Raw genomic sequence first — 23,232 nt, forward strand, 5'->3', positions numbered from 1 at the left:
TGCAGGCCAGGTCGGTTGGGGGCATGCGAGAAGTAGCCGATCCATGTTCTCCTCTTTCTCCCTCCCTTCCCCTTTCTCTGAAAATAAATACAACCTTAAAAAAAAAAAACACCTAAGAGCCTGTGCTTGGGTCTAATAAGAAATTATACACATCCAAGACAGGGGAAGAAGTGGCTTAGCAGCAGCATATGAAAGAAAAATTGTTTTATTTCATCAGCAATGGGGATGGAGCCACCAAAGACACTGTGGGCAAAAATGGCTTAGAGGTAAGAATGGCTTTGAGGCCAGGCAGACCTGGGTGAGTGCCACTCATCAGGCAGGACCTTGGGCAAGGCTTCCATCTGTTTGCATGTGAAGCAGGAACAACAGTACCTGACCAGGGGCTGGAGAACCCATCTCCTGGGATGCAGGGCGTGGAAGCCTGGCCCCTGGTCACGTGTAGGAGCCCTGCTCACGTGTAGGAGCCCTGCTCATCAGGTGCTGGCTCAGACCCCACCCAGAGGACAGCCTACAGCGTGGAGCCCATGATTGCCTCCTCTCCCCGCCCTTGGGAACATGCCTTCCATCCACAAGGTGGGTGCTAAGGCAGCCATGTTTACAAGTGACCTTGCCTCTTGTCCAGGTTGGAAATTTGACCCAGGCTGGGGACCAACTGTTAAGCCTGACTCCTAAGAGATTCAAGTTGATTTCAGAAGCTGTGGGACAGCCACACCGGGTTGGCCATGCGCATCTCAAAGCAGAGACCTGGCAGGCACAGAGCCAAGGGAGGAGAGTCCTATGTCCTCTCCTGCTCTCCCAGGGAAGGGCCAGCCCTTCCTTCCTCAGCCTGGCTGTACCCATGACCCTCCCAATAAAACTCCCTTCCTTTTGTGCTTAATGCAACTCAGCCTGGTCTCTGTTCCTTGCTGCCAGAGTCCTGACCAACACAAATGTCGGAAAGTGGGGATGTGTTTGGGGGAAGGGTTCTGGAAGATGAAGAAACACGACGTGTCATAGGGAAGCCTTGACTCAAGAGCAAAGTCGACATCCAGTCTGTATGTCAGTGCTGTGCAAAGGTGGGCAAAGCCACTCAAGGAGAGAATATGGCTTCTCCTAGCCAGGAGCCCAGCAGGGCAGGACAACCCATCAATGTGGGGACACTGTGAAGAGATTCCAACAGCACCCCTGGTATTGCATCCTCTCTGGGACACCTCCTGACCTGACCTGAAGCACACACACACAGGCGTGCAAATGGTCGCTGCCTGGGCACCCTCCCCATCTCCCCCAACCCAGGCTGCAGGGCGGCTGACTGGGCTCTCCTGGGACACGCCAACCACCTTCCTCTTCCAAGCTTAGGTTCCAAGCATCTCACCTGGACTCTGGCTGAATGCAAGCTGTGTCTTGGTGCCTGCACCCACCTGGAAGAGGCCTCATGCTCTAGATGGCAGTGCTTGTGAGCCCACATGGCCCAATACCCTTCCCCCAACACCAGAATTTCCCAGACGGGAACAAAGAAGGCCAGAAACAGGTAACCTGCTGGAGGTTACAGAGCAAATTAGCAGCAGGGGCAGGGTGAGAATTTGTCACTTAGCTCCATTCCCACCTTGCCCCACCTGCTCTGGCTGCCCCAGGGAAAGAGCTTCCCTATGAGAACAGCCCAATGTTCAATGTACCTTGCGTTTTACTATTTCATCTTATCCTGTCTCTCCTTGTTTGCTGCTGCCCTTGAGGCCACCCCTTGGTACCTTTTGTGCTTTCCTTTATAATACTCCATGTCCTCAGAGCTGCCACTACCAAAACATAAAGTGGGGTGACACTCTCTGCAGCCTCCCCAGACATGCCTCTCTGGGAACTTTCCAGTCCCAGTTTCCAGAGTTCTGAGTCACATTTTCCAGCACACGAAGGAAGGCTTCCCTGCTGCTCCGGGAAGCCCCTCACCCCTACCTTGCTTCCCGAGCTCAGAGCTGGGGGCACACACACTTCTTCCACCAACAGCCACCCTGACTGCTCACAAATGAAAGAGAGCTCCTGGAAGTGGATGGATGCCTCTGAGCTACTGCAGAACAGGCACTGTGGCACTCACCTGTGTCCTCAGCATAGCACCTGGCACAGAACGAAGTAAATGTCCATGTGAAACTCAGGCTACAGCAGACCGTCAGGGCCATGCCATGATGACACAGGAAGGAGCTCAAGGAACAGCTACTATGTGAATGAAATGCGTGTTGACCAGCAGTCAAAGTGGAAGTGAGACAGGATAGGAAGAAGCTAGGAAAATTCCTTGGCAAGTGGAATAGGGAAACTGAGCCAGAGAGCTGAATACAACGGCTTAGCAATTTACAGCCAGATATAACAGTCACCAGGGCAGAAGGCCCCAGTGCCTGGCAGAAGACAAAACTGAGAAAACAAGGATCTCCAACGGCAACCCTTCCTCCCTGGAAATAACATCTGGGCCTCAGTTGTATTTCAGCTCCAGGCTTAGAAAAGCAGCAAAACCAGACGGGCGATGCCAGAACCAACTGCAGTGACTGAAGACCCCCTGCCCTGGCGCTGACCATTAGAGGAGACCACGCCCCTGAAAGGGCACACCTGGAGAACTGATGAATATGCTATGAAACCCTCCCCTGAGACCTTCCCTAAGATTCTCACCTGCAAGAGAGATGAAAGCCTCAAGACAAAGGACCCAGAGCATGTGCACTCCCTCTGGGAGCAGCCCTCGCCATTCCCTTCACCTTCTTACCCCACTTCTTTCTTCACAGACATGTCTAGTCTCCGAGACACGTGGGCAGCTGGCAGCTTGTCCCAGGGCTAATCCCCTGGACCTGTCCCCGAAGCCCCCTTTTCTCTGACTCCCCAGTGAGCTAAAGCAGCCCAGCCTAGGCTCTCCTGTTGCTTCTTGCTAAGCCCTTCCTTGTTTCACTGTCCCCAGCTTTAATAAATGTACCCTCATAGTCACCTGGACTTGTGTTGTGAAATCTTTCCTACATGAAGTCAAGAGCCCACACATTAAAGCTGGTCCTAGGCAGATTGGCTCAGGGACAGGCCCCTCTCCGGTAACAAAAGGGCAGGCCAATAACCTCTTTACCATTAACCCCAACTTTAAATTAAAGCTTAGGTCAGGGGCCACCTACTGGGGAAGCCAGAGCCACTGTGCCCATCCCAGGAAAGCTGTTGGCTTGTTCATTGGCTACTGGCCAGGAATCCATAAGCACCCAGGTGGGAGTTCAAGGTTCTCACTCTTAGGAAACCTGCTCACCAGCCCCACAGCACATCCTGAGTGGGGAGAACCTCTGCTGGAAGAGGCACATTTTAGGATAGGGTTGGAGAACCATGGTAAAGACGGCCAGGTCACTCTATCCAAGGGTACACTTTTCACAAAGGAACTCTGACTAAAAACCAACCAGAAATTCTCAAAAGCCTTCACAGAAGCTAAAGAACAAGCAGGGCCTAGCAAGGGCCCACCCTGTTCTCCGGGAGGCACCGGAGCTTCCTCCCCTGGCTGCCACGGCTCAGATATGAAACTTCCCAGTGGACTCCCACCTCCCTCCTCCCTGAGGAACTCCCCACCAGCAGTGGCAGTTGCCAAAGGGTTGAATTCCCTGGATCCTAGAAAGTAATTCCTTTCATGCATCAATCATCTAGAGAGCGGTCCTCTGCTCACACACATCCCTGTGAGCTCCTTCCAGGCAGGAGCGTATCCTGCACACATCTCTCTGTATCTCCAGAGCTTTGCAGAGAGCCCAGGGCATGGTCAGCCCTAGTAATGTTCAATAACTGAAGGGCAGTGATAACTAGGCCCCCTGTTCTTATCAGAATAAGTAACTGTTTATGGTTATGCATAACTAGTTAAAATACCATTGTTTAATGATTTGATTACCTATCTCCTACAGACTAAAACTGTCAGTGCCATGTCTTGCTTGCCTGGCTTCCAGCACACCCCCTTCAACATATAGGGGATCTACCAGTTTGGTTAAAAAAATGAATGAAACATACGGGACCACGATGTCAGGCTCCACAACTGGAAGCACAACTGCTTGTCAGCCTTACTGGGAATCACAGGCACCAGTACAACCTCTCCCAACACCAACGTCTGCCCACAAGCAGACATTACTACCAGACCAGAAACACGCCAGGCAGTGCTAGCTAGGCCGGGGCACAGCTGGACCAGGCGGAGCAGCTGTCAGAAGCCCGGCCTTGGACAATGAAATGACAGCATCGGTCAGCAGTGCCCTGGGTGGCACAGATGCATCAGTGAGCCTGGGAGCTGGGGCCTGGCCTCCTGCTGCACACAGCGCATCCGTTGCTCACAGTCTTAGGCAAACACCAACTGAGGACCCATGAGGTCGCAGACCTCAGAGGTTCAGAGAGAAGAGCCATGGGATCAGGCAGTGATTTCAAACCTCAAGGCTAATGCCTCCTTTTATTATATATTTCCTCAGGAACCCCATTTTTAAAACACTTTTTTTCCTACCAAGCAAACTGTATTTTTAAAATAACCTAATTTTCTTATTTTCCTTGAATAAAAAACATCTCTATCTGCCAATCACAGGTTTCTGACCAGCATGAGCTAATAACCATTGTGACCACTGACTTCATGGGATTTCCACCCAAAGCAAAGCAACCTGGCATTTAACTTCACTTGTGTGACCTTACAGTGAGTAAATGTGTGGATGCCATTAGGGTCATTACACTGATCCCAACAGAAACATAACCACCGAGGAAAACTGCTGAAAACACAGCTAATCTATACCAACCCTTTAGAGAAGAAACTATACCCCGAAGACGTGAAACACTTTGCCTGTGGAAGTTAGTCCTAATAGGTGTGAGGCCTGGCAGGTCTAGGTCAGCACTAAAATGTGAGGTCATATTTGGTAAAAGGATCCCCCCCACCCCCCTACCCCACTGCTGCTGCTGCTGCTGCTGCTGCCCACACCCTTGTCCCAAGTGCAAAGCCAAGGCTGAGGATGGACTTACCCACCATCTCTTGCTACTTCCCTCAGAGCCTCTGCTTGGTGCCCCAAGCCCAATCCCACGACTGGCCACCAGCCCAAACCCTACTGGACAAACAGACCTGCTGCCGCTCCACCGGGGTCAGTGTGGGCGAGATGCCCGCTGGCCTGCTGGCGTCCATGCTATTCTTGGTCAGTGCAAGGGGCTGCTCCATGCTGAGGCTAGGGAGGGACGTGTACAGGTGGTTCCCATGCAGGCTCATGGTGGGGGCCACAGCCCGCTCGATGGGGCTGCGGCTCCGCTCCCGGGGGTCTTTTCGGCAGTCTCCATTAGCAGTCTTGTTCCTGAAAAAAAGGAATCACTCAGGTGGGAATACCTGCACGTTTTGAATGCAAATGGTAAACCGGCCTTATGCCGAGCACTTCACATAGATTATTTCAACTAATTCTTCACCTTTCTGTGGGTAAATGTTATATCATCATCATCCCCATTTTCTGAGGTTCAGGTCAAAAAGCTCACCAACCAGTAAACTGAACCCGGGTCAGGGTGACTGCAAAGCCCCATGGTGCTGGGAGGAAGTGCCTGCCTCGGGCAGGTTATGTGCCTATCCAAGCACTTCTACAATAAACTCCACTTGCTCAGAGCTGGAAGAACTAACCTAGGTGCTCAAGGCCAGCTTGGTTTGACAAGGATTTGTCATTGATAAGAATGGAGACGACAATGCTAACCCAAAGTGATCGAAATGATCTAAGCGCCGGGTCCTGCTCCACAGGTATTATTAGCTCATTCGACTAAGGAGATGCCATACTGCCTACCGCCTTTCCAGGTGATGGAACCGAGACTCAGAGCAGTGACGTTTGCTCTGGCTCATGGTGTGCGCACACAGTCTTGTCTTGTCTGGAGAACAGAGAGCCTGCACACAGCTCCTAAAACCAGAGCAGGCCAGCAAGTCACCTGCTTTAGGAAAGTCCATCAGCTGAGCCCACAGAGGCCTCGGCTGTATGCTGAGCACGCAGCAGGTGCTGTGCAGAACACAGACAGGAAGGTAAACACCATCCCCAACCCTGAGATCTGACGAATCCATGCTGAAGCAACATCATACGCTGCCTCTGTTAGAGGATGACACAGTCCAGGTAATGGTTAGGCAGGGCCGACAGAAGAACACCAACGCTGATCCGGGATCAGGCCAGGTCCCTCCTTCTTTCGTTTATTCCAAGGGTTCTTTCTGCCTTGAGTCTCAGCCCCTTAAACCCACCATGTTCTCCTGCATCCAGAACAATCTCTTCTTCCTAATGAATGAGCAAGTCTGTTAACTAAAAATATGGTATATAATGATTTCAGTGACACCTATTTTATAGCAGAGAAGCCTGGGCTCGCATACTAAGAAAAACCCAGAGAAAGCAAGTAGCTGAATAAGATGGCTTAGCAATTTTATATACATGTGTGTTTGTGTACATGAGTGAGAGAAAGAGAGACAAGCACACATGTTTAAACTGAAGACTCATATGTACCCAAAAAGGTTTCCCCCATAGTGACATCTTATAAAACAGGCTGTTGATACACTGAGACAATCCGCCAAACCTTATTCAGATTTTTTGCTTTATCTGTATTCATATCAACATGATCTTTTTATAAAGCAGATCCGAACACACCAAGCCCATGGTTACAATTTTCAGCAGTTCAGCACTGTCTTCAGTGGCTTGCTTGGCCCTTCCCACTCTGATCCTGACCCCCTCTCCATCCCATATGGGTTTCATGCCCCCAAGCGTTGTGCTTGGTAGTCAGAACAGCCTGCTCGCCATTCCTCAAATAAGACGCCACCTCGTGTGCCACCACACGCGCACCCAGCGTGCCCGCGGCTCCTGTGCTGGGCTCTGGATCCCAAGGTGCCCACGCAAACCTCTAACAGAGAACCCATCACACCACCATCAATGATTTCTTCATCTGGTGCACACTTCCTAAATTAAATAATCGCCTAACCACTTAACCACTATGCTATACACCTGAAACTAATATAAGATCATACTGAATGTCAAGTGTAAATGAACCATTTTAAAGTTTCCTTCTAAATTTGGATAAAATAAAATTTTAGTGTTTGACAAGATATGTGAATTGCTTCCCTGACATAATATTCTCCCCTGCTCCCCCGCAAAAAATTGAGGTTTCTAAAGGACATTTAATGAATCAGGCAAACTCAGGGAATAGCTTATCAAGTCAGAATTCTCCTTTGTCCAATTCAGACTCTAGTATAGTCAACCAGTGTTAACAGAGCCCCTATTTCGTGACAGTTACAGAAAGTAAGACACAACCCTGCCTTCTCCTGGGGTACAGGTGAGCTAAAACGTGCCAGAGAAGCTGGTAGGAGGCTGGACAGAGTTAAAGGATAAAGACCCCCCCCACACATACACCTCCCACCCAGCCTCCTGGCGGCAAGATGGAGCAGCCTAAAGGGCAGGCAGTATCTGTCCCCATCCAACATCAAAGTCACCACCAACCCCTTGGGCCGATGTCCATGTGGCACCTGAATACTGACAAATCGAGGCATGTATACTAACTCTTCTGAGCCTCCAGAGGCCAACTTGTGAACCACGATCAGTGACCACAGTGCTTCTCAAGACCTACTGTGTGCCCACACCACACGGGGTAGTGGGAGAAGGAACTTTAGAGGGGAAACAGACAACCAAAAACATGATGCAGTGGGGCATCATGGAGTAGGCGAAGGCACTGAAAAACACAGAAAGAAAACGTCTGAAGAACTCACTGGTTAATTTTAGTAAAATTATACATTACTCACATTTCCAGCTCATTTTCCTAGTTCCTGGAGCTTAAAGACAGACATTGTTTTCCATGCCCCACCCCCGCCCCCCACCGCCTCCTGAGTGAATCATACCCTGGGCTCGGCAGCTTCCCGGAGCATCATGTGCTGCCACGGCCAGCAGACCCAGACCACATGTTTCCTGCCTGCGAGATCAGAGGGGTCCCTCCACGAAAACATAGCTGTGGCCCCCTCAGGGCCTAATGGGCTGGGCACCGAGGACCCCAATGTCACTGTGGCTCCAGGGCACTCTGGCCCCTCCTGGGAACTCACACTCATCCTGAGGAAGGCATTTCCTCTGCCAACTGTCTTAGGAGAGAACATGGAAAAGGGACAAAAGTAAAAAGTTGCTAAGAAAGAAGACACACACTATGCTTTCCTCCGTGACAAAGAGTTCCAGGGAATGGATGCCACACGCTATTTACTCTACCCCTCTCTGAGCTGAGAAATGAGAAATGTCCACGGTGGTGGAAAAGTCAACTAGAGTCTAAGCAGTGAAACTGGAAGAATCCATTACATGAAAAAAGTGTACAGCATCCACTGGGTCCTCATTAAAATGAGATGCCCTGCCCATCAGGAGCTCTGAGCTGAAAGCAAACACTGACATGCTCAAGCTTTAACTGAATTCCATTAACTATGGACAGCTATTAACTAAACCAATGTGAGTATGAATTTGTATGATGGGAGCGGTCAGATGTGGGTATGAGACATTTTAGTCAGTGCTTCTTTCAAGGAAATATTCTGGGCCCTGTGGGCCCAGTGCTGCAGGTACCTGGCACAGTCTCAGGGCAGCTCCCACGCTCAGGTGCATGAAGCAAGGACCAGTCCAGCCCTGCATCTCCCCCGCCCCAGCTCCCAGAAGGCGCAAAACCACCCTGAGGAGACCCCACCTGGCAGGAGTGAACTGAAGGTCTGGGAGCAGCAGGAAGGTCAACAGGGAGCAGGGGCCCAGGACACAGCCGAAACAGCCCTCCCTCCACTCAGGCCCCCATCCCCGCCTCCCGTGTCATTGTTTACACAAGTATTTGCCTTCTGGGAACCTGCAGGAGAATAACAAACCTTCCCAGTCCAACTTTAATGATAACAAAGTTAAAGCATCTTTAATTTTTAAAAGCTTCCTCAGAGAATATACTTAATGCCACTGAACTATGGCTAAAATGCCATGCATACTTTACCACAATTAAAAATAACAATTTTTTAAATTAAAAATAAAAAGCGCCCCCACGCCCATTACTTAGAGTCCTCAGGTTTATGATGTGGCTCGGGTAGGCGGCACTATCCCAAGTTTACAGAAAAGAGGACTGAGGTAAAGGTAAACACTCACCTAAGATCAAGACCGAGGAAGGACGTCACTAGACACACCCCTGCCATCCTGCTGTGCTCACCCCAGGCCCCTACAACAGCACTTCATCACCTCCCAAGCTTCCAGGAGGCCTTCCCTGACCCGCAAAACTGTAGGGACAGAGGTTAACGGTGGGAACCTGGACATGAGTGAAGGCACCAGCCCCCCAAAGCACACCACAGTTAAGCCATGTCTGCCTTGCTGTCTTTATCAGCCAGCATCATGTACCTGTCCCCAGGGCCACATGCAGCCTCCCCAGAGGGACAGGACACTGGAGGGCCCACATCTCTAAGCTCTGCCTTCTCCCCTGTGCTGGGCACAAAACTGAGCACACAGTGAGTATGTTAACAACTATTCATTGAATAAGTGAATTATGAAAATACATATACTGTGTGAGTCCAATTAACAGAATCTGTGGTGAATGAAAAGGGTATGAAGGACATTTCAGAGGGCATTCTCAGCAGAAAAGACTTCTTTTCCTGAAAAAGAGTTTAGGAAGCATTTAAACATCAGGCATCAGTGGTAGTGAGATGTTTCTTCCCTTTTAATACCTTCTCTGGCTTTTGTTTTCCTCCCCCCACTTCTAAACATCCCCTAGCCTGTCCAAACCTCACACACTCACCGGGATGCACACGTCACCCCCTTCTTTCCCTTGTGAGCAGGACAGTCTTCCCAGCCGAGCAAGAAGGTGCCCGGGTTTGTCTCCGAGACACCCTGGTCCAGCCTTATCACTCCTCGGTACCATTTCAGAAGGGACCTGTGGGGTGTTATGACCACCACCAGGGCACTGTGACTCAGTGGGAAGGCCTGAGTACATTGACATTTGCCTGTGGAAGTGCTGGGAGGTGAGGCAGAGACACCCTCCAGGGTAAAATATGGCAAGCTGTGTGTCATCAGCAGGAAAAAGTTGGGCAATGCTAGCACCCAGGGTGTCCCAAAGACACGGAGCAACCAGGGGTTCCCCGCTTCAAGGACAAGCACATCCTGGTCAGCAGTGAAAAGGGGGCGGAGGCTGCCTTTCCCTTAAATATGGGGAAAGATTGCGTTGCATAAGACAACTATCATCGCTTAACATCACAAATAATCAAGAACAGTCACAGCGGACCCTCAAAGGCTCAGGGGAGTGTGAAGGGCACTGTAACTGGCTGATTTCACCGCTGACACAGCTACCCACGCACTAACACCTCCCCCATTGACTCCAGCAAAGGGAGCGCCCTTTCTGCTAGTTCAGATTTCAAAAATCGGCTACATGGAGCTAACCAACACCTCATTTGCTCAAATATGTCACTTGTGACTTGTCCCAGTGAGAAAAGATACACCATTGCAGCGACACCCTTAGAAAGTGGAGTCCAAAACCAGAGTGCACTAAAGGCTGGGGAATCCCTGGGAGCAAATTACTGCCTTAACTTTACTATGCTGCATGCCAGACCATATTCTAGTCCTCATTACCTTATTAAACCCACCACAATGCTGCAAAATATGTATCATCACTCCCATTTTACACTGAATAGATGAGTACGCTAAGGCTCAGAGAGATTAACTCATCTGAAATACAGCAACACCTCAGCTCATGAGTGAACCCGCTACCAAATTTTCCGGCTAACAAAGATTTTTTTCGCTGTTTTCGGACTCGGCTAACGAACGTTTTAGTGGATGCGTGCCCTCACACAAAGCAGCAAACATGAACAGTCGGGCCATTCCGGGAGCTTATCCTTTCTGTCTGTGTGTGTGTGACAAAGAAATGAGCTGACCACATCGCACAGGGGAGACCCACCGACCCGGCTGGCTTGTTTACGTTCGAGACAGTGAGACGTGAGATGCCTGATAACATAATAAGCACTTCGGATTTGATGACGATGTGTATCAGAAGGTGAGAGAGGGCCATCGCTTGGACCTTCTAGAGGGGGGCTTCCAGAGTGCCGCAGAGAGAAACTTCTCATACCAGTGTCAGTACGGCGCACGCTCCACGGGCAGCATCCGGAAAGAATCAAATGATTTTCTGTAGAAACCTATAGGAAATCACGTTTTGGCTAACAAATGTGATTCCGGAACGAATCATCTTCATTAGCCGAGGCATCACTGTACAAGGATTCTAATTTCTGTTTGGTTCCAAAGCCTTTCTTTTTCATTTTCCCCTCAGACAGAGGCTGAGCAAACTACAAACACCTATGTACCTACCACCCAGAGCTGACAAATGAAACCACACTGTCATACTTGCTTCTGACCTTTTCTTCCCTGCTAGAGGAAACACTGGCAGAAATCAAAGCAGCAGAGCAGGGCCGACACATGTATAGCCCTTCTCTCCACCGTCCCCAGGCCCGTGCCCCCACTTCATCCAGAGATACCTGCTGGCCACAATTCGGGGATAATCTTCATATATACGAATATACCTGTAAATAATATATAGCACATTTTACATTCACAGCACAGTATCACACTGTGTGTATTGTTTTACAACCTCGCCTTTTTTTCCTCATCTCGTTTTGGGGCTCTACCCGTGACCTGGCCTAGAGAGCTAGTTTACGCATCTTATTTTCCTGCTGTGGCATACTCCTTTATGTGAGCACGCCAGAAGTTACTCACCCGTCCCTCCAGTGAGAGCCATCGACACTGTCTCTGGTTCTTCCTTTCTGTCCTGGCACACCTCCCCTTGCCTGTGCAAGGTATCTGAGGGTTGCTCAGAGAGAGAGTGGGAAGTTACCAGCGTAACTGGGGATCTGTTCATACTCATTAGCCATTCTACTTTCTTCTTTGAATTGCTTTTAATTATTATGATTGAACTCGTCGGCAGCCGTCCGTCTCGAGAGACGATGGTGTAGCTTCTTCAGAGTCTATCTGCACCGCCAAGAATGGCTGTGCAGTCCGACTCGGGAGTGACATGGTATCTGTCTCCTCCCGTGTTGAATCGACATCTTGCGATGACGCTGAAGCTACAGAGCCTGGGCAGGGTAATATGGAGGGTCTGCTGTTGCCCATGCAGCAGACCCCCCCTCTCTTCGCAGCTGAAGGGTCCAAGGGAAAGACGGAGTCGATACAGCTTGGGTTCAGGTGCGCCGCAGGAGTTGCCGGTGTTGACTACAACGTCAAACCGCCTTAGGGACTCCGGCTCCGGATTTTCTGTCGGGGTTTACTCCCTTAGCCTTTCCCCTGAAGAGGTATGCCGCAAGGCAGCGGAGGTTTTTTGGAGTCAGAGTTCTCCTTCTCTGATGTACCCTGACTGGAAGATCGAACCAGCGACACTTAGCTCGCAGGCCGACGCTCAATCCACTGAGCTAAACCAGCCAGGGCTAAACCCCCAAAGAGACTGAAGTCATAACCCCCTGCCTGCAAATGATCTCATTTGGAAATAGAGCCCTTGCAGGTAATGGAGTTCAGATGAGGTCATTAGGGTAGGCCCTCACCCAATATGATTGGTGTCCTTATGAAAAGCAGAAATGTGGATGCAGTGACCCTTTGAGTGCAATGCGTAATTTGAAATTTGGATCAACATGAGAAAAAATTATATCAATATATAACCTAAGGTACAGAAAAAGAGAACAAAACATAAAATATGAATTATTTCATTGTTATTTACATTGATAGCCATCAAAGACTTGCTGGGAGCGATGCTGGCACTTTTGGGAAAATTTGTCAGCGTCACTAGACGTGGGCCTCAAAGGGTTAAGCCAAGGAATGCCTGAGGCCACCAGGGGAGAGGCCTGGAGCTGACAGGCCTGCACAGCCCTCAGAGGAAACCAGCCTGCAGACACCTTGTCCTTGGACTCCCAGCCCCCAGAATGGCACGACAGTCCGCTCCTGTTGTTTAAGTGCCGCACTGGGCACTCTGTCATGGCAGCCCCAGCAAACAAGTACAATTTCCAAGCCTCCCCCTTTCTTTAACCCCATTGCTCTTTATACATTTAGATAATCTCCACATCCATGTTTGTCCTGCTTTATTTGTATCAATCCTGCCCTCCTACCCAAAAAATTTTAGAGCTCCCTCTGGACATTTTCAAAGAGGTCCCTAAGATCCACTGGCCCTCAGGTATCCCTGTCACACATGCCTGTATTTATGATGCATATTTAATAAGCACCAAGAGAGGATACCAGGAATCAAGGCCAGTGTGTGTTTGAGGCCCAGACTGCCAGTAAGACACTGGAGGGCCAGCTGCCCCCTGACTTCTCCAAGTTCAATTCAAAAGCCAGGAAAAGGCATCCCCACCCTCCCCTATATACAAGAGGGAAGTAGCTTGTCAGCCAAGTTATCATTCAAAACCTTTTGGCTCAGGAACATTTTGGACAGATGAATGAATGGATGAACCAGCAGATCTTTTTATTATTCCTACATTGATGGGCCCATCGATAAGAAACATCCCAAGATCACAGGCCAACTGTGAGGACTGCCCACCTCTCTCATTCAATGCTGTGCCAACCCTGGGAAGTGCCTGCCACCTTCCTGGGAGGCACAGCTGGGATTCAGAAGGCTCACCCCGAGCCACACAGCTGGGTGGGAGGTGGTGGGGCGGGGACTCCAATCAAGCCCACCCTTCCTCTTCTGCAGAAAACTGCCTTCGAGGGGGCTTCAGAAGTAACACATTTCTGTGGTGCCATGGGCAATACTGGACAGTATAAGAGGAAATATTACTGACTTGGACTCTTCCCTGTAATTGAGTCAAGGATTTCCAATCAGAGCCCTCTTAAGAGTGAGTGGCACTGAATTAGCATGACCCACGAGTCCTGTTTCCTCCAGCTGCCAAGATTCCTCTGACCTCCCTCTCTCCCTAATTAGTGTTTCGTCCGATGTGCTCTCGCCACTCCCGTCTTCCTTTCTCCCTAACACTGGAAGGAGCTCCGGGGAAAGTGGGTTTCCCCTTTCCTCGGGCACAATCACTGCGCAGACCTGCGTGAGAGACCCAGGGGCCCCCAGGAAACCTGGCAAGGCATATGGAGCCACAGGGTGGCACTTAAGTAAAGTTTCCCAAATGTGAGCCTCAGAGATAAAACAGGTTAAAACTATTTTAGTTAGCAACCCTTCTGAAACATCCTACAATTTATTCTTTCCCGTCCTGGTGACTCAGGGTCTTTATCATAAACACTGTTTTCAGACATGAAGCAGGCGGCCTCCAGGACGGGCCTGTTTGCCAGGTACCAAGTCCTCTCAGGCTGCTCAGCTGCTTGTGTCCTTGGGTCGGCTCCCCACTCGGTTAACACAGAGCCACTCCTGGAGCAAGTGTGTCTGCCACAGTTGTACCCTTATCTTTCCCTTCTCTTCAGTTTGCTAGAATGAGGTGTGAAGTAAGAGCACACAGGCTCTGCGTGAGTGCAGGGACTCCCATGGCAGCCTTTCCCAGCTCCAGTCCCCGCATCCAGAGGTCTTCTTTGCTTGGGAAAGTGAGGGCTTTCTAGACCTGCTGTCTATAGAGAAGCAGACTTGCCCGTGAGGTCAACCAGCAGAGCAGAGCTCTTATTCGTTTCTGGGAGACTCACAGTTTTGAATTACTCAGCTCTGTGTAAATAACGTACCAATTTTCTTCGACTACAACTGTCTGCACGTGTTTTCTATCAGCTGAGACAAGAGGAAAAAACCGAAGTTTGAGAAAAGAGGTCCACCCTGAGAACAGGATTGGTAAGTATCTTGTCTACCCTCCACTTTAACGGCTGTAACCACGAGAGTGGGGTGGGGAGTGGGGGGATGAGGGGGTGGCCTCCACCTGGGCTGGGCCCCAGGGACATGCTACAGGCAGGCAGGCAGGCAGGCAGCCCTGTGCACACCAGGCACTGCTGACAGGCAGAACCAGTCACATGTCCTGCATGTGTCCACTCAAGAGTTTTCACATGAATGGAGATGCTATTGAGGCTCATGAAGTATAAATTAATTTAAAATTCCCACTGCTACTAAATTTGTAGTCATTTTTGTCATTATGTATTCTCTCAATGAATGATGTAAAAAATTCTCTCAATGAGTAATGTGAAAAAATATAACCATCATATTTTTGGCATTAAACAGAGTCCTTGCACCAGAGAAGGGCTGGAAAGCATTACGTAACGCAGCTACAATGTCGGCGGGGGACAACCACCTAGCACAACAGCAGACACTCCAACATGGTGCTACTCTGTTTGGCTCTCCTTTAAGAATCACTTGAGAAAGCTGGGGTGAGGACTAGAGAAGGAACGAAAGCAAAGGGATTTGCCCGATGAGTCTGTCCAGAGGGGCTTTTACATGGACAGCTTTGCTGGGGGTGACCAGAAGCTCAGTTCTTCCCCGCCCCCACCCTCCCAAACCCTCAATCTGAGTCCAAGGTCCACTGGCAAAGGCTTCCTTTTGCCAGGAAAGTGGAGTGTGGAACAAGATGCTCAGGAAGGCACAAAAAGGAATCATGCTCTTTCTTAACCATCCACTGATCCAAGACTCAGAGAGACCAGTTCCTTCTAGACAGGCCTGGAGTGAAGCAAACTAGGGAAAGAAACTATGCACAGTGCACTGCCCAGGAGCTTCCATGAGTCAGGGTCTACCACAGTACCTGGCACACAGTAACTACTTTATGCATGAACCAACCAAAAGCAAATCGGCACCAGAGGTTCCAATGAGACAGGCACTTGGGAAGCTCTAGGTAGCACCCAGAGAAACAACTCCAGCCATTGCAAACCCCCCAGAAAGTAACGGCCTGAAAACGCCTTCAATCACCACTTCCACTTTCATTCTTCTGGTTTGGTACTGAGCCAGCTTTTGTAATTCCATTCAAATTCTTTTGAAGGCACATTGTTACCTTTTACTCCACATTTCGCAGCAAACTGCTGGAAAATATGATAAAACAGTCAAGGTTGGATGCTTTGTCCTACTCGCAGGAAAAGAGCTTCATGGTGAGGAGGCTGAGAATAAAGGAGAGGGGTGCAGAATTGCAGTGCCCCGCAAAGATGGCCGCACACACCAGTCCTTACTTCCTCTCTAACCAATCCACTCAACTATTGAAAAACTTCCATAAAAGGTTCTTCCTCATAATGAATGAAATCTGCTTTCCAGTAAGGGTCCATGGGTCAAACGTCAGCCCTTTGGAAAAATTCGATGAAATCGATTTCTTTTTTCAATTACTAGACAACTGCTTCTATGTCAGCCCTGCTATGCCCAGAATTCTCTTCACCAAACAAGACTCCCTCCAAATGACCCTAATATCAGACCCCTGTCCTAGCATCAACCTTCACCTGGTCTCCAAATCAAGTGTGGTGCCCAGAACTACACATAATACTCAGATGCAATCTAAAGAACAGAGCGTACAAGAAAAGATGATTCCATTCAATTTATGGTAGCTTATTTCTGAACCAAAAAGCAGGGCATAAGGCCTAATAAGTAAGTAAGCACTTAAGTAAACAGAACATTTAAAATCAGAATTATTTCAGGACCTATAGTCAACAAATACTCAATTTTCAAGATGCCAACGGTTACTCCCGCAGCCCTGTCACGATGTAAGTGTGGCCACCTAAAATCCACCTTTTTTTGTCTTTTAATTCAGTCGTACTTGTGACCCCATGTTGGCTAGAGATATAAATAAGATATACAGTAGTCCCTCTCTATATTGCAGTTCACTTATCGCGGCCTCACTGTATCATGGGATTTTTTAAAATATTATACTTAATTATTGAGCATTTTTTGCTATATTATGGGATTTTGCGGTATTGTATCCGTATGTTGTTAAAGTTACACAGGCTTAAGAGTGTAGAATAAATGTAAGGTTCCTACTTCGAGGGGGTCGGGGGTCCCAGAACGTAATACGCGGAATAAGTGAGGGAATACTGGATATATATCGGCATCACACTTGCATGCATATCAGAGATAAACTGTGGAATTTCCTTCCTGTGCTATTTAGTTTGTTGCAACTCACTCCTCCCCTGCAGGCGCCTAAACACACTGCACAATCGCAAACAGACACCTGAGGGCATGCAGCCTTCCCAGGCATCTAGCCCTGAGGGTGTTGGTAACCAGTTCCAAATTATTCTGGGGACTTGTTTATATTAGGGGATAACCTCAAATTCAGTACATTTATTTAACAATGAACAAACTCAGAAAGCCAGTTTTCCTTTTAAAACTACCCACCTACCCTGACAGGTATTAGAAAATTGGTAGGCAAAATTAAATTATTGAGTTAAATTATAACTATACTAAAAAGTTTGTGAGTAGAAGTACTGAGTATATAAAGTGATTAAATAGTCAGTCATCTAATAAAAGATATCCAAATATTCTTGAAAATAGTCATCACTGTTAATATTAAATTACTGATTGTAAAATTATTATTAAAGGACCTTCCACCATCTGAGAGCAAATTATGTAGCGCACTAATTCCCTCTGAGCATCCAGGTGATCTCTGGGCTGAACTCCCATCTTTCTAAAAACTAGAGGAAAAGGTAGGCTAAGCTGTTTTTTCTTTACTTGGATTACATGAATTAAGTTTATTTCAAGGGCCCTCGGGTGTTTCAAAAGGCTTCTAACATACTGACAACTGATAGACAAATTACCAATCTTACTGTTAAAGCAAAATTCCCAAGGGAACAACAACAAAAAAAAAAACCCAACAAACTGATGGCTTCATTTTTCTCTGATTTATACATTCCATTCATTTACAATTATTCTCATTTTCAAACTCCAGAGAATTCAGAACCGCCTTTCCCTAAGCCATTTACTTAGTTAGCTTCACTGTAACATCTCCAGCATCTAAGTAGCACTTGTAACAGGAGGGGCCCCCAAGTCCTCCCCCGCCCTAGTCATGGTTTTGGGGGTGGGGGAAGGAGACAATACAGCTTTTAAGGTACTTAGCATATCTATGGCAGGCTGGCCACTATGGCCATGATACTGTTTAAGACACAATGACAAGGAGATAGGGAGCCTTTCCTGAGGGAGCTAGAAGGAAGGGGGCCATGAGGCTGGAAGGGATGAAGAAGGGCCCCACCATCTGCCTGAAGTATTGTTACAGAGTGGGGGTCTCTCCAAAAATCCCCAAAACCTAAGGGTTGGGGGATGGGGAAAAGGGCACAGCTTTTAAGATGCCGTTGCATGACTATCGCTAGTGGCTAGTGTCTTTGTTACGCAAATGGCTTTGGTTCTTGCAAGGCCCCAAGAAGATGGGAGGGGCTTTGACCATGGAATGGTGTGGAAAGAACATATAGAGCCTGTGCAAGGTTCTGTGAATGGTCAGAACTGGTTACCACGCCCAGTGTGTCAGAGGACTCAGTCAGGGGTTTAAAAATAGGCGGCAGACATTTTAGCTAGGAATTCCATGCGGTTTGAAAGAAAAGGTTCTCCATGCGGTTTTGAGGAGAGGAGAGGAGAGGAGAGGAGAGGAGATCCACAAGGTTTGCAAGAAGGGCAGAGGAGAACAACCATGCGGGTTTGAAAGGGCAGAGAGTGAACCATGCGTGATCCAGTGCAACAAACACAGCATATGTTTTTCTGGACTGTTATACGGAGGCTGATGACATCGTACCCCAGATTCTGAAGGAGACAGCTGACAGATAAGAGATGGGCAACTTCTGGGCATGTTTTTGGCTCCTAGCCTTTTGGGGAGCAAGGGACGTGTTGGGTCCCGTGGGAGAACAGGGCTCTGAGGTGAAGTGCTCACTGCCCTCCCCAGGTTGGAATATTATAAATAAAGACCCATTTTTCTCAACATTAATTGTTGGGTCTTACACCAAGGCACCACGTGAACGAGACCCCACCCCCCTTTGCTCGGTAACACCCTGGCTATTAAAATCATATTTAATTCCAAACCTGAAACCCTGAAAAGGAGGGAAAAAGGAACCTAGAGGAACCTAATGATTCCATTCAACACCAAAATTCCATCCCCCCGCCCCCCAATTCTTGAGTTGATGATTCTAAAAATGCCTTTGTTACAGAGTGAAAGGGGGTTCTTTCACATGGCGCCTGGGTGTAAAACCCAACAACTAGTGTTGAGGAAAACAGGTCTTTGTTTACAATATTCCAACCTTGGGAGGACAGTGAGCACTTCAGCTCAGAACCCTGTTCTCCCATGGAACCCAGCACTTCCCTTGTTCCCCAAAAGGCTAGGAGCCAAAAACATGTCCAGAAGTTCCTTGTTCCTTATCTGTCAGCTGTCTCCTCAGGATCTGGGGTACAATGTCATCAGTCTCCATATAACAGTCCAGGAAGACATGTGCCGTGTTGCACTGGATCATGCATGGTTCTCCCTTTGCCCTTTCAAAGCCGCATGGTATTCTCCTTCCGCAAACCACATGGTACTTCCTACTTTCTCCAAACCATGTGGATCTCTCCTCCCCCTAAAATGGTCGCTGCCTTATTTTTAAATCCCTGACCATGGCCTGTGCTGCAGTGGGTGTGGTAACCAGTTCTGACCATTCACAGAACCTTGGGCAGGCCTCATATGCTCTTTCCTTACCATTCTATGATCAAGACCCCTCCCATCTTCTTGGGGCCTTGGAAGAACCAAAGCCATTTGCATAACTGAGACACTAGTTACAAGCCATAGTTAGGCAAAGGCATCTTAAAAACGGCTCCCTTATCCCCATCCCCCAACCCTCAGGTTCTGGGGATTTGGGGGGACCGCCACTCTGTAACACCTTCAGAAAATCCATGGCTACCGTCCCTCAACACCCCCAAAGGATATAAACTTTCCTTTTCATGAGCAAGGGCTTCCAAAACCAAATGGTAACGGTGATTCCAAACTACCCTTTAAATGAAATCTACCACCACAAAACTCATCGCACTGTGACTCTATTATTAGGCACCAAATATCACATCCTCAGGGAGCTGGACTTCCGTCCCCCACACTGCTCCTTTCCTTCCATGCACAGCTCATCCCAGCTGAGCTCAGAATGCAAGGCTTAACCCTGCTTTCAATCCTTTTAGGTAACAGACTCATTACTATTTATTCAGTTGAACTACATAAAGTTAATCATTAGTCCTTAGAAGGTATTTCAATTTATTTTTTTTCGGTGGTAAAATACACATAAAATTCACCATCTACATGTACAGTTCGGTGGCATTAAATATATTCACACTGTTGTGCAACAATCACCACCATCCACCCCCAGGATTTTTTCATCTTCCCAAACTGAAACTGCCCATTAAACAGTAACTCCCCATTCCCTCTCCACAGCCCCTGGCACCCACCATTCTACTTTCTGTCTCTATGAATCTGAATCCTCACAAAGTGCAATCATATACTATTTGTCCTTCTGTGGCTACACATTTCACTTAGCATAATGTCCTCAAGGTTCATCCATGATGTCGCATGCGTCAGAATTGTGTTCCTTTTTAAAGGCCGAATAATATTCCATTGTATGCATAGACCACAATTAGTGTATCTGGATGCAGTGGGACATCTGGGTTGTTTCCACCCTTTGGCTTTTGTGATTAATGCTGCTAGAAACATGAGTGTACAAACATCTCTTCAAAACCCTGCTTTCAATTCTTTGGGGTATATACCCAATAAATGAACTTCTTAGATTATATGGCAATTTTATGTTTAATTTTTAGTCCTTATAAGTTTTGACAAGTCACTGGTAGTAAAGCAGGTTGGAACTACAGGATGCATTTTCACTACATGTGTCCCTATCTACTAGGGAACAATAAAAAGTTTCCAAAAGGATGGGTCCCACCCACATCAACAACAAAAAATGCAAGTCTTAATAAACACAGTCCAAGTGATTCATGAGAGAAATGCTCATGAATAATATACACATTTGACATAAAATTTAATGAAGAACATCCATCACCCACTTCACTAAATTCAGCAAGCACAGGCACACGGTCAATGTTGTTGCAATCAACAGTGAGCATTGTGAAGACTCACAAGCAACATATTTGCGGTTCTCATTTCTCACTATGGGCCTTTAAAAATTACTTCAAGTCATCCAAGGATGGCTAATGTTAATAATACGCAGTAATAACTACCATTTGTATAACATTAGTGTAGTTTTACAAAGTGCTTTGCACATACATTATTGTTAACAGATCTTCAGCCGGCAAATCTTCCACACTGCCCAGAAAATGTGTTTCTCAAATGATGAAACTAAAACCCCGTCATGCCAATCTGTGCAGGCAGGTGAGGGCACCGAGACACCGACTCTCCAGTCCATTACTGGGCTCTCCTTATTAACTCAGCTTCATTTCACAGCCAGGAGGGGAGAAAAGGGTGGGAGGAGTGACTGCTCCTGGAGTCACTTTACAAGTTACCAAGAGATCAAACAAAAGCCTTCAATTTCTATTAAATGTGAAGGATCTCTTGATGTCTAATGGGTCCTGTGCCCTAAAACAACGTGCAGAGGAGGGACTCAAGTAAAATTTCCATGGAGGGAAGTGGTCAAATAGCTGAGGTCAAAACCTCCAGACTTCAGTTGTGGCCAAGTGCTTTTATTCCCCTTGTAATTTTCTTTAAGAATAAATGTTAAACCTAAAACATACCCTCTTTTGGAGGCAATCCTGGCAGCTGAGTTCAGGGGGAAGAAAAAGCACCCTGTACTCCCCAAATCAGCAGCTACTCCAACCAGGCACCAGTGTCCAGAGGGGTCACATGATAGCCCAGCCTGGCAGTAACATACCAGCCACCACCTGAAACGTGGTTACTTCCAACCCATTAAGGAAACAATTACCAGTGTGCATGAACCCTCCCAGCTCACACGTGCACTCGGCCGCCAGGGCTGCAGCCCCACTAACAGCACCCCCTCCCCTGGCAGTCCCCTCGCAGAGGAAACTGTACGTGGCGTGGCTCTGGCGTGGCTCTGACGGGGACACAGCGCCGTTCAGTGAGGCGTGAGGGATGAGGGGGAAAATCACTGCTGCCCCTTCTGAGCAAAATCAGCTCTACCTCTCCCAGCACTTGCTGCCTCACAGTTTAAATTAATTACAGCTGAAAATACAGGGTTGCCATCTGGTTTGAAAACGCAAGGATAAGGGGATAAAATGAAAGGGTTTTTGGTACTAACCTCACTTTAATCATTGCCAAAGAGCATGAAGACAGCCCAGCGTCCTCCCACAAGAAAGCCTTGGGCCTCACCACTTGGCAGACAGTCCCAGGCCCAAAACTGGATCGGCGGAATGCTGTCAGAATAAAAGTCCCCGGCCGAAAGGAGACCTGCAAGGTAAGGGACCTGCCTGCCCCTGCCCCGCAGGGAGTTTCCTATGGGTCCTGGGATAGGTTAGCAACTCCTGGGAGGGTTTATTTACAGAGTGTGTCTTGCCAAAATGTGACATGCATCGTTACAGTTCCATTTTGTGAGAAAATGGGTCTGCTGTCAGAATTGTAGTATGTGGTTTCCACTTTCTTTGTTTCTCCATATTCCATAACATAAGGCTTTTACAGGACTCCAAAATAAGGCTGAACAAAAAATGCAGGAGAGGAAGGTGGCAGAGAGGGAGCCCCAGCTCTGACAGAGCAACGCATGCAACTCCGAGGCACTCTTGCAGCTGGCCCCTCGGAGAAGGAATGTCAAAAATCCCTATTTTTCCTTGGCTGCAGCCACAACCACAGTCGCACTTGTGTTTTGTAGGAAGCAACTTCTGCTTTCCTCCCACAAGCAGAATCCTGGATGAGAGGCTCTTTTCTATTTGCACTCTTGGGCTGCAGAAAAATGCTGACTGCAGGCATGGGGAAGGCAAGGTACCACAGCAATCCTTGGTCTGTCTTGACGGGCTGTAGGTGGGTGCAAAAAATGCCATGTCTGCGCTTTCTTAACCATTCCCCAGCGCCAACTAGCCCACAAAAGTGGAGCACCAGTTAGATTTTCAGCCCAATTTAAAGTTTCACCTGCCTGCTACCTAGTTCTTTTTGACCCAGGTGAGTTTTTCAAACAAAACCTATATGTGCCTGAGTCCAGCTGCTTTTGGAAAGTAATATCCACTGAGGCACCATGGTGTTTACTGAAATAAACTGATCAACCAGTTACAGTCTTTATAAACCAGAGATTAGAATTGTAGCAGAGAAGATAAAAGCAGATTATAAAGACAAGCATTTCTGTTCTAGGGAAAAACACATTTTCAACCCAAAAATGATGCAAAAGTTGTCATCCAAATCCTGCCCTGACAGAATCATTGTCTATAGCAACAGTGTCCATAACATTCAAAATCTCAGGAGTGTAACTTTCGAGTAAGTGGTACATAGCAAACCACAGGAAACATCTGGTAAAATGGTTAAAATAGAATTTA

At 48.0% G+C, this 23,232-nt stretch overlaps 1 protein-coding gene across 4 annotated transcripts in view; it reads right to left on the reverse strand.

The window, feature by feature from the left end:
* Nucleotides 1–23,232, reverse strand: part of VGLL4 (vestigial like family member 4) — a 139,720-nt gene that overhangs the window by 4,963 nt on the left and 111,525 nt on the right. For 3 of the 4 annotated variants that reach the window (XM_090284182.1, XM_090284184.1, XM_090284181.1), the window contains one exon: nucleotides 5,048–5,270. In XM_090284182.1, the coding sequence (XP_090140308.1) occupies nucleotides 5,048–5,270 (223 nt within the window). Of the gene's footprint in view, nucleotides 1–5,047; nucleotides 5,271–22,013; nucleotides 22,066–23,232 lie in introns of those variants that run through there. The other variant, XM_090284185.1, reaches the window with a different exon arrangement.

The sequence above is a fragment of the Furipterus horrens genome, unplaced genomic scaffold, assembly GCF_987537825.1.
Source record: "Furipterus horrens unplaced genomic scaffold, mFurHor1.1.pri manual_scaffold_7, whole genome shotgun sequence".
Lineage (NCBI taxonomy): Eukaryota > Metazoa > Chordata > Mammalia > Chiroptera > Furipteridae > Furipterus > Furipterus horrens.